General features: G+C 43.3%; 1 protein-coding gene across 1 annotated transcript in view; it reads left to right on the top strand.

Moving 5' to 3' along the window:
- The first annotated feature begins 7,725 nt into the window (after positions 1-7,725).
- dnah5l (dynein, axonemal, heavy chain 5 like) overlaps positions 7,726-14,920 on the top strand; it is a 352,990-nt gene continuing 345,795 nt past the window's right edge. The window contains exons 1-2 of the mRNA XM_068006271.1: positions 7,726-7,947; positions 13,964-13,969. Coding sequence (XP_067862372.1) covers positions 7,806-7,947; positions 13,964-13,969 — 148 coding nt within the window. The 5' untranslated portion in view covers positions 7,726-7,805. The remainder of the gene's footprint in view (positions 7,948-13,963; positions 13,970-14,920) is intronic.

Raw genomic sequence — 14,920 nt, forward strand, 5'->3', positions numbered from 1 at the left:
ACTTCCTTCAGTAGCCTAGGAAACAATCCATCCGGCCCTGGTGACTTATCAACTTTCAAGGATTCCAGTCTCTCTAGTACTCCTCTCTCGTTATGTTTACCTTATCCAATATTTCACACCTAACGTCTTTAACTACTACATCCGGATCATCCCTTTCCTTTGTGAATACGGAGACAAAATATTCAATTAAAACCCCACCCACATCCTCTGCATCTACACACAAGTTACCCTTATCATCCCTGATAGGTCCCACCTTTTCCTTAGCTATCATTTTGTTCTTAATGTACTGATAAAACATCTTTGGGTTTTCTTTAATCTTACTAGCTAATATTTTTTCATGCCCTCTCTTTGCTTTCCTTATTTCCTTTTTTACTTCATCCCTGTACTTTCTATACTGCTCTAGGCTTTCTGCAGTATTTAGTTTTCTGTGAAAGTTTTAAGCTTTCTTTTTCTGCTTTATCTTGCCCCGTTTACTTCTAGACAACCAGGGGGCTCTAAATTTGGCAGTGCCACCCTTTTTCTTTGAGGGGACGTGTCGGCATTGTACCCATAGAATTTCACCTTTTAGTGCCTTCCACTGGCTTGCCACTGATTTCTCCTCAAGTAGTTGTGTCCAGTCCACTTCTGCCAAATCACCTCTTAGTTCTGTAAAATTTGCCTTCCCCCAATTTAAAACGTTTACTTCTGATTTAACTCTGTCCTTTTCTATTATAACGCTAAAAACTAACTGAATTGCGGTCACTATCCCCAATATGGTCACCCACTGGCCCATCTTCATTTCCCAGGACTAAATCTAGAATTGCATCCCCTCTTGTTGGGCTTGTGACGTACTGTCTAAAAAAGTTCTCCTGGACACTGATCAAGAATTTTGCGCCCTCTGTGCCCCTCACACTGTTTGAATCCCAGTTGATGTTAGGGTAGTTGAAGTCCCCTACTATTATTGCCCTCTTATTTTTGCACTCAGAAATTTGCCTACATATTTGTTCTTCTATCTCTCTTTTGCTATTCGGGGGTCTATAGTACACTCCTAGTAGTGTGACTGCCCCTTTTTTATTTCTTAGCTCAACCCATATGGCCTTGATTGATGATCCATTTAGCATATCATCCCTTCTCACAACGGTAATTGATTCTTTAACCAATAATGCTACCCCCCTCCTTTTTTATCACCCACTCTATCCTGCCTGAAAACTCTATATCCAGGGATATTGAGCTGCCAATTATCCCCCTCTTTAAGCCAGGTTTCTGTTATAGCAATGATATCATGCTGCCATGTGTCTATCTGTGCCCTTAGCTCATCAGCTTTGTTTGTAATACTCCTTGCATTGAAGTATATACCCTTTAACCCCGTCAAATGCCTGTGCTCAACACTATTTAACCTTTGCTTCTTTTGCCTTTGAGTCGCTAACTACGTCACTAACTGCTTTTCTACTTCCTGTTTCCTGGTCTGAATTTGTCCTATCTGTACCTGCCCTTTGGTTCCCATCCCCCTGCCATACTAGTTTAAACCCCGCCCAATACATCTAGCAAATGCCCCCGCGAGGATATTGATCCCGGTTCTGTTTGGGTGCAATCCGTCCAGCTTGTACAGGTCCTGCCTTTCCCAGAATCGGTCCCAATGCCTCAGGAATTTAAACCCCTCCCTCCTACACCGTCTGTCAAGCCATGCATTCATCTGGTCTATTCTCCTATTTCTGCTCTCGCTAGCACGTGGCACTGGGAGTAATCCTGAGATTACTACCTTAGAGGTCCTGCTTTTTAATTTATTTCCTAACTACCTATATTCTGCTTGCAGGACCTCATCCCTTTTTTTACCGATGTCGTTGGTACCTATATGGACCACGACCTCTGGCTGTTCACCCTCCCCCTTCAGAATGTCCTGCAGCCACTCCGTGACATCCTTGACCCTAGCACCAGGGAGGCAACATACCATCCTGGAGTCACGTCTGCGGTCGCAGAAACGCCTATCTGTTCCCCTTACGATGGAATCCCCAATCACTATTGCTCTCCCATTCTTTTTCCTCCCCTCCTGTGCAGCTGAGTCACTCGTGGTGCCACGGTCTTGGCTCTTGCTGCATTCCCCTGATAAGCCATCTCCCCCAACAATATCCAAAGCGGAAGATCTGTTTGAGAGGGAGATGGCCCCAGGGGACTCCTGCTCTACCTGCCTAGTCCTTTTACTCTGCCTGGTGGTCACCTATTTCCTTTCTGCCTGCGTAATCTTTACCTGCGGTGTGACCACCTCACTGAACGTGCTATCCATGATAATCTCAACATCGCGGATGCTCCACAGTGAATCCACCCGCAGCTCCAGCTCCGAAATGCGGTTAGCGAGTAGCTGCAGCTGGACACACTTCTTGCACGCATGGTCGCCAGGGACACCGGTAGTGTCCACGACTTCCAACATAGCGCAGGAGGAGCATATCATGGGTGCGAGCTCTGCTGCCATGACTTGCCTTAGATTAAGCTCGTTAGTTACTCCCTTTAAGAAGTTTATTCCTTTAAATTACTCTTAATTTAGAGAATGTTAACTACACGAGGGACCTTGTTTCACTAAAAAATGCTACTTGCTATAACTAAATTAAGTTTAGTTTTTTTTAAAATGTAGTTTTATGCTATGTTACTTAGCCCACAGTCCTAAGAAAGAAGAAAAACAGAAGAGATACTCACCACCAACCACCTACCTGCCTTACCTGTGATATCACACTGCAGTTTTGTTTTGTTGTTGCTGTGACCCGCTCTCGGTACACTCCTCTCCGCTGACTAATCAAATGCACCTCACCCCTTACTGCACCGAATCCCCTCACTCACCAAATTCCCAATTATCGACTCTGTTAAAACCAGACTCCTTCGATAGCTGCTACTCCGTGCTCCCTTACTCCGTGCGTTAGCAAAATCCTGTTCTCATATCTGCTTATGTGGCTCAGTGCTAAATTTGTTTGATAAGGCTCCTGTGAAGCGCCTTGGGACGTTTTACTACATTAAAGGCGCTATATAAATGCAAGTTGCTGTTGTTATTGTTAGGGATTGCCCCATCATTCCTCTCTGCACCTTCTGCAGGGCTTGAATGTCTCCTCATGTCTTGGCGACGTAAGATAGATACAGTGCTCAGGATACAATCTGGTCAAAGTTTTAGTAATCTGTGTGATGAAAATAGAGCTTTTTTACTATGTGTTGTATATTTTAAAGGAAAACTGTAATGGTTGCCAGGTTCAGTGTACTGTATGTGGTTCTAAACCACAGCAAACCCTGGATCATAAATTTATTAACTTATAAAACTGCTCACTACTCCAGGATCATCCTAGAATGCAAAGATAACCTCTGGCTTCTTTTCTTCACTACTGAACATCTCCTTACACCCCTCTCCCCTGCCCCCTCCATCCCCACCTCCAACAAATGTGAAGAGCTCATGGACTTCTTTGTCACTAAGATTAAGACCATCCGTTCAGCTGCCTCTGCCACATCATTCCCTTTCCCTTGCCCACCAAGCTAAGCTTCCCCCAAGGATTCCTCCTGCCCTTGCTCTGAACCATCATATTTCTCTTGTTTCTCTCCTCATGTCCTCTTCGAACTCATCTTGTCCATGAGATCTACCTCCTGCTCTCTCGATCCTATTCCCACCAAACTGTTGACCACCCAACTTCCTTTCCTGGCCCCCATGCTAACTGACATTGTAAACAGTTCCCCCTCCTTAGGCACTGTTCCCCTCTCTTTCAAATCTGCCACCGTTACTCACCTCTTCAAAATAACCCACCCTTGACTCCTCTGTCCATGCAAACTGCCGGCCCATCTCCAACCTCGCTTTCCTCTCCATAGTTCTTGAATGTGTTGTTGCCTCCCAAATTTGAGCCCATCTTTCCTACAACTCTCCAATCTTCTGTAATCAGGTTTCCGCCTCTGCCACAGCACTGAAACGACCTATTCAAAGTCACAAATAACATCCAATGTGATTATGGTGCACTATCCCTCCTCATCTTTCTCGACCTGTCTGCAGCCTTTGACACAGTCGACCATGCCATCCTCCTCCAGCCCTTCACCTCCGTTGTCCAGCTGTGTGGGACTGCCCGTCACTGGTTCCACTCTTACCTATCCCCGTCATAGCCAGGGCATCTCCAGCAAAGGCTTATCTTCTTGCCCCCACATCATTACCTCTGGTGTTCCCCAATGATCTATCTTTAGCCCCCTCTTATTTCGCATCTACATGCTGCCTCTCATGACATCAACCAAAGACAAGACATCGGGTTCCACACATATGCTGAAGAAATCCAGCTCTAACTCCCACCACCTCTCTTGACTCCCTCTGCACTGTCAGACTGCTTGTCCTACATCTAGTCTTGGATGAGCTGCAATTTACTTCAATTAAACATTGGGAAGAGTGAAGCCATTGTCTTTGGTCCCCACCACAAACTCCGTTCCCTAGCCATAGATTCCATGCCCCTCCCTGGCCACTGTCTCAGGCTGAACCAGACTGTTTGCAAACTCAGCGTTCTATTTGACCCTAAGCAGAGCTTCCGACCCCATATCCTCTCCATAATAAAGACCTCCTACTTTCACCTCCGTAACATCATCCATTTCCACCCCTGCCTGAGCCCATCTGCTGCCGAAACCCTCATCCATAATTTTGTTACCTTCAGACTATTCCAATGGTCTCCTGGCCGACCTTCAGTCAAGGGCCGGCCAGGTCGGCCGACCTTCCATAAACTTGAACTCATTGAAAACTGCCCGTATCCTAACCCACACCAAGTCCTGCTCAACCATCACCCATGAGCTTGCTGACCTACAATGGCTCCTGGTCCACCAATGCCTTAAATTTAAAATTTTCATCCCTGTGTTCAAATCCTTCCATGGCTCAGCTCCCCCCTATTTCTCTAACCTTGTCCAGCCCTACAACCCTCCAAGAATGCTGCGTTCCTCAAACTCTGGCCTCTTACCCATCTTCCACTTCCTTTGCTCCACCATTGGCAGCCGTGCCTTCCACTGTCTAGGCCCTAAGCTCTGGAACTGTCTCCCTAAGTCTCTCCACCTATGATTTCTCACCTTAGGGCTAGGAGGAAATGGAAGAATTGAGTTTTCTGAGATAAAATGAAGCAGATATTGCATGTAAACTGTCAGTGTTGGCTTCACCTGGCAGTTTTTTCTCTGTTAGCTGATTGGTCTTTGATAGGCAGATAAATTGAATGGCATAGAAATGATAAGGGGACTCAATATTAAGTAATATATAAATTAGAACATAATGAGAACAAATGAATGTGATGATTTCAAATACATTTACTACAAAGGTGAAAGCTGACTATCAGTTTTAATGGATCCTCGTTTCATTGTCATAGCGGCGAAAAAAAGACCAAAAAAAGACCATACATATTAAGATCCAGAAAAAACATTTTCTGTAGCTAGCCCATTAAAATGATAGATCTTTAAAACAATTGGAGATGGAATGCTGGGTGTGGCCCTGAAGTCCTAGTCAGAAAGTTGGTACTCGATCTTTGATCTGCCAGTAAGCTGCACGGAAGTAAGAGAGAACAAACATATCTTGTGTCTATATAAAAAATATAGTTTTTTTTTAACATGATCAAGGTACAGACCCTTGAACCCTGGTACTTTACCCCTAGGGACATATATTGGGGACTCAGGCAAGGGGCCTTCCCCTCCAATTTTCAATCCATCAACAATCATTCTCCTGGCAGGTGAAGCACCATGCCAAGAGCATAATTCAGTAAACCCCCCTTTGTCATGTTCTGAAGGCTTTTGTAACTGATCCTTACTTTTATATTGGCCCTCAAAATCCAGATGACAAAGTTTGTGAGGTCACAGATATGTCCCGAAATTTACATGCCTCTGGCAGGCTAGAGACACAGCTGGAGTCCCTCCCTCTGATGAAGGGACCTGAAATCCAGCCAAAGAGTCCATGGCTGGAAAGAGGTGGCAGGTTCCCCCCCACACCCCCCCCCCGACTCCCGAAGAAAGATGTAGGTACTACCATGGCCCTCTTACAAAGGGGGTCACTTGAAAAATAAAAAAACAATAAAATGCCAGATCTTCTGGGGTTCAGGCCTCAATCCTAGCTTGGACCCCCCAGGTAAGCTCCACAACTGCCATTACACCAGATCCTACCAGACAGACCTGCACCAACCATATCCTCTGGCCCAAAGGCTCAGGACATGGGAACTATGATGTTTGGAATCTCTGACCCTGGCCTCACCCCACTTCTGTTGATCGCCTGGTAAGGGGTGGGTAGAAACTCTACCCCCACAAGGCCATCCCAGATTTTTCACGGTTCTGATATGGCTTCTGGATGTTTGAGCCTATTCTCACCAAATTTACAGTGATGGTCAACTGGAATGGCCATGGATTTTCATTTGATTAAGGTGTTCAAGCTCTGATCATGAAATGAGAGTATCTGTTGAATTGAAGATTGCTTGCCATCAAAGAAGTAATTGCATTTCAAATCCTCATATTAATTTGTGCTTTTAATAGATACTAATGGATCTCCTTTGGCATTGCTTTTGGTAAGTCAGAAATTGTGCTATTTTATTAAGAAGAAAGAAAGAACTTACATATATATAGGGCTTTTCACCATCTCAGGACTTCCCAAAGCACTTTCCAACCAATGAAGTACTTTTGAAGTTTAAATATTGATCCAGATACGAGGGAGAACTCCCCCCCTCTTCTTCGAAATAGTGCCATGGGATTTTTTATGATCGCCTATGAGAGCAGACAGAGCCTCGATTTAAAGTCTCACCCAAAAGGCGACACATCCGACATTTCAGCACTCCCTCGGTACTGCACGGAAGTGTCAACCTAGATTATGTGCTCAAGTCTCTGGAGTGGGGCTTGAACCCACAACCTTCTGACTCAGAGGCAAGGGTACTATCACTGAGCCGCAGCTGACACCAATGTAATAATGTAGTATTATGATGGGAGTGTCACAACATATAATGCCCATTATATTACTCTGCGCTAAAGTGAAGTTATGTTTAAGGCGGCCTGGTCCCTTTAAGGCCACATGGTCTATAAGGCTGTAAGGAAACACAGCCTGAAGTCACAGTTTAATTGCTGTTTAGTGTGGGAACTTTGCAGATTGGAACCTGCTTGTAAATTTCCAGTTCCAAGTAAAAGAAAAACACATAAATGACTTTGTTTTCCAAAATAATTGTTGTACTTTGAAATGTGATAGATGCTGTCAGAACTTGATATGTAGGTTTGTTGGGATGTAAGGTACAAATGGTGAATACTGAACTATCTACTGAACTTGTAAGGTAATACTTGGATCTTAACTAAAGGTGGATAACTATATAATTCTACAACAGCTTAGCACAAAAGTCAGAATTAGACTCAGTAGGAGTAAAATGTAAGCAGGTTTAATTATAACTCTTTTCTGTGTAGTGGAGGCTCAGCACAATTGACTGGACAATTGTTGCCGGGATACGAAAATAAAATCTCCCCACTGGAGCGAGTTCTGTTGCAGAATTGCCGGTTCCTAAGCGACCGAGATTCCACATGCACTGTTTCCAGATTTTCCTTTCACAGGCTCACTCTGCTGTCCAAATCCTTTCTTTCTCGCAGTAAATAAATTAATCTTTCTTTAGTGTTTTTTTTAAATTGGGTCCTTTCCAGTCAGGTTATCCCGATGCAGAGTTTACATGCGACGGTTTCCAAGGCTTAAAGCCAGTGAAGAAGTGTGAACTTGCGGACAGGGTGAGTGAGCTGGCCGCAGTCTGACTGAGGAGCGACACTCTCCCGCTCTCGTTTTTGTTTTCAGTGAGCCCCCGCTTCAGGCTCGCGTTTGACTTTTCCCACCGGAGAGAGCGATGGCTGATGATGACAAAGCAGCCGGGGACAAGGTTCAGCCCCCAGAGGACACAGCAGGAGAGAAGGAGTTGAATAAACCGCCTTCACCCAAACCCGACAGCGAGATCTCACCTCCACTCATCTCTATCAATGATGGTAAAGGTGAGCCCACGTTTATTACAGTTGTTAACGGCGACAGCGATAACAAGAAGAAGATGAACTCTACTGTCATTTCAGCATAAAACTCGCCCAAGACTGTACTAGCAATAGAAGTGGAATCAGGGAATGAATTGTTCAGTTGTGAGTTCGGGAGTCGAGGGCAAAAGCGTTCTGGGTGGTAAAATGTTCCAAGATACGTGCGCAGAGAGTAACAAAAATATCCAGACTTCCTCATGCACTAGAGTAGATGGAAGAAACAAATAGGAGGAAGCTCCAAGTTAAATAAAACCGGGGGTGGGGATGGTAAGGAGGATAAATTAGATCACAAACAACAAGCAAGTTTCAGGGATTCACATTTAGTAGGGAGTTTCTGGTAATGTCAATATAACTACCGTCGTATTTTGTTGACAAGTAGTACAGTATTTGTACACCAACTTGTTTCCGTATCAGTGTGCTGTATCTTTAACAGTGTGCTGTATCTTTAACACATATAAGACAACAGATTTGTATGCAGCTCATGTGGCCAAAAGGGTTTGCGACCTCCTGCCAAATTGGCACTGCACATTGCCACAATACTGGTAACATATTCAAATATTGTTAGCAAGTTTGTAACAAACTAAATGTAGTTCTGTTGTATTCAGGATAGTTGGCTAAATATCTGAAGAGATTTATCATCTGGAGAAGTAGCCTCAAGACAGAAAGTCAGAAACAAAATATCACTGTTAATTGTGCCTTTAAATAGCATTTGACCTATAGAAATTTTTCAGTTGACATCAACAGATATAGTAAACTTGTATTATGCCTCAGCTTGATCTATGATATTTTAATGCCTATACTTGTTTACATGCGTATGTGTGTCGGAAGTGATGAGTTAAACCAGAACCGTTTGACCCTGAAATTCTGCAGGGGTTCTCGTCCGCTGTCATAGCTTGGGGGGGGGGGGGGCGATCGATGCAACCTCCAGAGAAATGGCATAAGTGGCTGTTTATGCTGAGGGTTTTACGAATCCCTCAGCATAATATGGCAGAAGACTGGGTGAATGCTCATGGGATTTCAGGGTCTAAGTTTTTGTGCTTCTTTTACATATATCCTCAATGCCTCTTTTGTAAAATTGAACTGGGCGGGGGGGAGGGGAGAGGAATCTGAAAAATAGAGTTGTAAAAATTTTTACTTATCGGTAAACTTCGAATGAAAAAAAAATGATGGCCCTGAAATTCTGCAGGGCACCTACCACTGGTCTCCTGCAGCAACTTTGGCAGAAGTCTGATGGAGCTCTGGAGAAGCGGCATAAACTACCATTTGCAGGAAAATAAAACTAATCCAGAGAACCATAGACCAGTTAGCTTAGCGTCAATGGTAGGAAATGTACTAGAATCTTTGTTAAAAGATCAGATAATAAAATATCTAGAGATGGAGAATATAATAAAAATTAATCAGCATGGATTTCTAAAAGGATAGACATGTTTAACCAACTTTATTGAATTATTTGAAGAAGTAACATAGAAGATGAGGGCAGTGCAGTGGATGTGGTAAACATGGACTTTCAGAAGGCGTTGATAAGTTACCATATCAGGCACTCATGATAAGGGTCAGAGCGTTTTGAATTGGGCCAGGTAGTGGAATGGATTGAAAGATGGCTACAAAACAGAAAACAAAGGGTCGGAGTTAAGGGAAGATTCCTAAACCGGCAGAAAGTGGGATGTGCTGTCTCACAGGGATCCACGTTGGGGCATTTGTTGTTCACCATATACATAATATTTACACATAAATTGGAGGTATTGGAAATTTGCAGATGATACCAAATTGGGGTGCATAGTTAAAAATGTGGAGGACTGCACCAAACTATAGGAAGACATAAACAGGCTTAATGAGTGTCAAATGAAGTTCAATATAGTGAAGTGTGAGGTGGTTCATTTTGGTAGGAAGAATAGGAGACACTTATTCCTTGGAAGGTAAGAAACTAATTGGGGTTGAAAATTATGTTTTCTTGGGGCAGAGTAGAAGGAACGTTTAAGAGCTTTTGACCCAGTCGCTTCACCCGGACTCAAAGAATAGATAAACAGGTTTGGTAATTTTGTTTTACAAATGAGTTGAACTACAGATGCGTTCCATAGACAGTAGTTATGGAAAAGGACAAGGACCACTCTAAAGTAAAAATACTCAATTGGAGAAGGGCAATTTCAATAGGATGAGAACGGATCTGGCCCAGGTAAATTGGAATCAAAGATTGTCAGGTAAAACTGTAATTGAACAATGGGCGGCCTTTAAAGAGGAGATGGTTCGGGTACAGTCTAGATATATTCCCACGAGGGAGAAAGGTAGGGCAACTAAAACCAGAGCTCCCTGGATGACAAAAGAGGTAGAGAGTAAGATGAAGCAGAAAAAAGGGGTGTATGACAGATGTCAGGTTGATAATACAAGTGAGAACCAGGCTGAATATAGAAAGTTCAGAGGGGAGGTGAGAAAGGAAATAAGAGGGGCAAAGAGAGAGTATGAAAATAGACTGGCAGCTTACATAAAAGGGAATCCAAAAGTCTTCTTTCGGCATGTAAACAGTAAATGGGTAGTAAGAGGAGGGGTGTGACCGATTAGGGACCAAAAAGGAGATCTACACATGGAGGCAGAGGACATGGCTGAGGTATTAAATGAGTACTTTGCATCTGTCTTTACCAAGGAAGAAGATGCTGTCAAAATCACATTAAGTGAAGAGGTAGTTGAGATACTGGATGGGCTAAAAATGGATAAAGAAGAGCTACTAGAAAGGCTAGCTGTACTTAAAGTAGATAAGTCACCTAGTCCGGATGGGATGCATCCTAGGTTGCTGAGGGAAGTAAGGATGGAAATTGTGGAGGTACTGGCCATAATCTTCCAATCATCCTTAGATACGGGGGTGGTGCCAGAGGACTGGAGAATTGCAAATGTTCAAAAATGGGTGTAAGGATAAACCCAGCAACTACAGGCCAGTCAGTTTAACCTCGGTAGTGGGGAAACTTGTAGAAACGATAATCAGGGACAAAATTAACAGTCACTTGGACAAGTGTGGATTAATTAAGGAAAGTCAGTATGGCTTTGTTAAAGGCAAATCATGTTTAACCAACTTGACTGAGTTTTTTGATACGGTAACAGAGAGGGTCAATGAGGGCAATGCAGTTGATGTGATGCATATGGACTTCCAAAAGGCGTTTGATAAAGTGCCACATAATGGGCTTGTCATCAAAGTTGAAGCCCATGGAATAAAGAGGGCAGTGGCAGCATACTTAGCTAAGTAACAGGAAACAGAGAGTAGTGGTGAACGGTTGTTTTTCGGATTGGAGGGAGGTATACAGTGGTGTTCCCCAGGGGTCAGTAGTAGGACCATTGCTTTTTTGATATATATTAATGACTTGGACTTGGGTGTACAGGGTACAATTTCAACATTTGCAGATGACACAAAACTTGGCAGTGTAGTAAACAGTGAGGAGGATAGTGGTAGACTTCAAGAGGACATAGAGAGGCTGGTGGAATGGGCGGACGCGTGGCAGATGAAGTTCAATGCAGAAAAGTGCAACGTGATACATTTTGGTATGAAGAACGAGGAGAGGCAATATAAATTAAAGGGTACAATTCTAAAAGGGGTGCAGGAACAGAGAGATCCGGGGGTATATGTGCACAAATCGTTGAAGGTGGCAGGACAGGTTGAGAAAGCAGTTAAGAAAGCATACGGGATCCTGGGCTTTATAAATAGAGGCATAGAGTACAAAAGCAAGGAAGTTATGATGCACCTTTATAAAACACTGGTTCGGCCACATCTGGAGTATTGTATCCAGTTCTGGGCACCGCACTTTTGGAAGGATGTGAAGGCCTTAGAGAAGGTGCAGAAGAGATTTACTAGAATGATTCCAGGGATGAGGAACTTCAGTTATGTGCATAGACTGGAGAAGCTGTGGTTGTTCTCCATAAAGCGGAGAAAGTTGAGAGGAGATTTGATAGAGGTATTCAAAATCATGAAGGGTCTAGACAGAGTAGATAGAGAGAAACTGTTCCCATTAACGGAGGGGTCAAGAACCAGAGGTTATAGATTTAAGGTGATTAGCCTAAGAACCAAAGGCGACATGAGAAAAACATTTTTTACACAGTGAGTGGTTATGATCTGGAATGCACTGCCTGAGGGGGTGGTGGAGGCAGATTCAATTGTAGCTTTCAAAAGGAAATTGGATAAGTATTTGAAGGGAAAAAATTTGCAAGGCTACGGAGATAGGATGGGGGAGTGGGACTAGCTGGATTGCTCTTGCAGAGAACTGGCATGGACTTGACGGGCCGAATGGCCTCCTTCTGTGCTGTAACCATTCTATGATTCTATGAGTCCTATAATAACTCACTCACAAAATCTAAACATTAACTCAACATTACCCACATACAGAATCTAAACATTAACTAAACATTCCTCCACTAATCAATTTAATTTCTCTACATAATTCCTACTTTGCTACACTTCTCAAATGTCAAATCATTAAAATGAGCTAAAGGACCATTATATGTCCAGACTATCCCACTCTCCAACCTTTTTGAAAATCCCTTTGTTCCAGTCCCAGGTTAGTCTCTCTGTTCCAATCTCCCTCTCCCCAACTCGATTAGTCTTTGCCATTCAGTACAGTGGATGAGGCGATCCCCTCTACCCTATATCCTATCCACAGTTCAGTTTCTGTAAAGGTGCCAAAGGATCCCATAGCAGGAAGAGAGCAGGGAGGTCTCGCAGTGACCTGGTCAATATTTTTCCCTCAACCAGAACCACCAAAGCAGATTATCTCGTTGCTGTTTGTGAACCTTGCTGTGTGCAAATTGATTGCTGCATTTACCAGCATAACAATAACTACACTTCAACAGTAATTAATTAGCTGTTGAAGTGCTTTGGAATGTCCTGAGAACATGAAGGGCACTATATAAGTGAAAGTTCTTCCTTCTTTCTTTCATATAGAACCCTTACAGCCAGCAGGCAAATCTAGAAGCTAATGTCCAACCCAGTTCCCCCCTCACCTGACTTATAATGCCTGAAAGTTTCCCATTTTTGGGGGTCAAAAGAAGGGTATTTCTGGCTTAGCGAATCAGAATTTGGGGCGTAAACCAGATCTGCTGGATTTACACCATTTTCAAATACATGCAAAATTCCAGTGGAACTAGGTTCTGGCAGAAATTGCATCTATGCCCCAAGGGATGGAGGTATATAAATGGTAAGATATTGAGAGCCAAAGTTGTTGTCCCATAAATTCCGACATTTACACCAAAATTGCATCTGAGCCTCATGGGACCGAGGTGTTCCTTGTTTCAAGGCTTCCTGGGAAGACTGATTCTTGGGAGGACTGTTCAGTAGGCTGGGTTATCACTGCAGTTGAATGGGCAGAGCCTGATCCTGTATCCTGAAACCTACTTGAGCAGGCATCCATAGTGGGGCTGGCTGGAAAAGTCACATGAGATTATATTAGAAAAGAGGACACAATCATGAAGGTAGATTCTAACCATGCCACCTGTGCTGGATCCTGGATGTGGGTGCCCACTGATCAGTAGGAAGGCAGACCTGATGGTAACAGCTAGATCCTGCAGGTTTCTGTCCCCCCTCCCTAGTATATTTGAGGGATTGCACAGCCTGCATGGCTCTCACTATGTAAATTATCTGACCCCGCAATGCCACATCATGGTGGGCAGAAGTCCTGTTCCACCTCATTTCTGGTGGCACAATAGCTCCTTTGGTATTTTGGCCTATTTGATGGAGTAATGGAGAGGGTTGATGGGGGTAGTTTGGTTGATGTTATGTAAATGGACTTTCAAAAGGCATTTGGTAAAATACCACATAATAGACTTGTTAGCAAAATTAAAGCCCATAGTATTAAAGGATGGCAGCGTGGATACAAAATTGGCTAAGGGACAGAAAGCAGAGAGTAGTTGTGAATGGTTATTTTTCAAACTGGAGGGAACTATACTGTGGTGTTCCCCAGGGGTACAGTATTAGGACCACTGCTCTTTTTGATATATATTAATGACCTAGACTTGGGTATAGAGGATATAATCTCAAAGTTTGCAGATGACATGAAATGAAGTAAACAATATGGAAGATTGTAACAGATTTCAGGAGGACATAGTCAGATTGGTGAAATGGGCAGGCGCATGTCAGATGAAATTTAACAGAGAAGTGTGAAGTGATGCATTTTGGTAGGAAGAATGAGGAGAGGCAATATAAACTAAATGGTACAATTTTTAAAGGGGGTGCAGGAATAGAGAGACCTGGGATGCTCATGCACAAATCTTTGAAGGTGGCAGGACAAGTTGAGAAGGCTGTTAAAAAAAGCATATTGGATCCTGGGCTTTATTAATAGAGGCATATAATACAAAAGCAAGGACGTTACACTAAACCTTTATAAAACACTGGTTAGGCCTCAGCTGGAGTATTGTGTTCAATTCTGGGCACCACACTTTAGGAAGGATGTCAATGCTTTAGAGAGGGATTTACCCGAATGGTGCCAGGGATGAGGGACTTCAGTTATGTGGAGAGATTGGAGAAGATGGGGTTGTTCTCCTTAGAACAGGGAAGGTTAAGGGAAGATTTGACAGAGGTGTTCAAAATCATGAAGGGATTTGATAGAGTAACTAAGGAGAAACTGTTTCCAGTGGCAGAAGGGTCGGTAACCAGAGGACACAAATTAAGGTGATCGGCAAGAGAGCCAGAGGTGACATGAGGAAACATTTTTTTACAAAGCGAGTTGTAATGATCTGGAATGCACTGCCTGAAAGGGTGTTGGAAGCAGATTCGATGGTAACTTTCAAAAGGGAATTAGATAAATACTTGAAGGGAAAAAAAATTACAGGGCTTTGGGGAAAGAGCAAGGGAATGGGACTAATTGGATAGTTCTTTTGAAGAACCGGTACAGGCATGATGGGCCAAATGGCCTTCTCCTGTGCTGTACCTACTATGATACTGTGATAAGTTTAATTTTTTTACTTTTTT

The sequence above is a fragment of the Heptranchias perlo genome, chromosome 2 (genome assembly GCF_035084215.1).
Source record: "Heptranchias perlo isolate sHepPer1 chromosome 2, sHepPer1.hap1, whole genome shotgun sequence".
Taxonomy (NCBI): Eukaryota; Metazoa; Chordata; class Chondrichthyes; order Hexanchiformes; family Hexanchidae; genus Heptranchias; species Heptranchias perlo.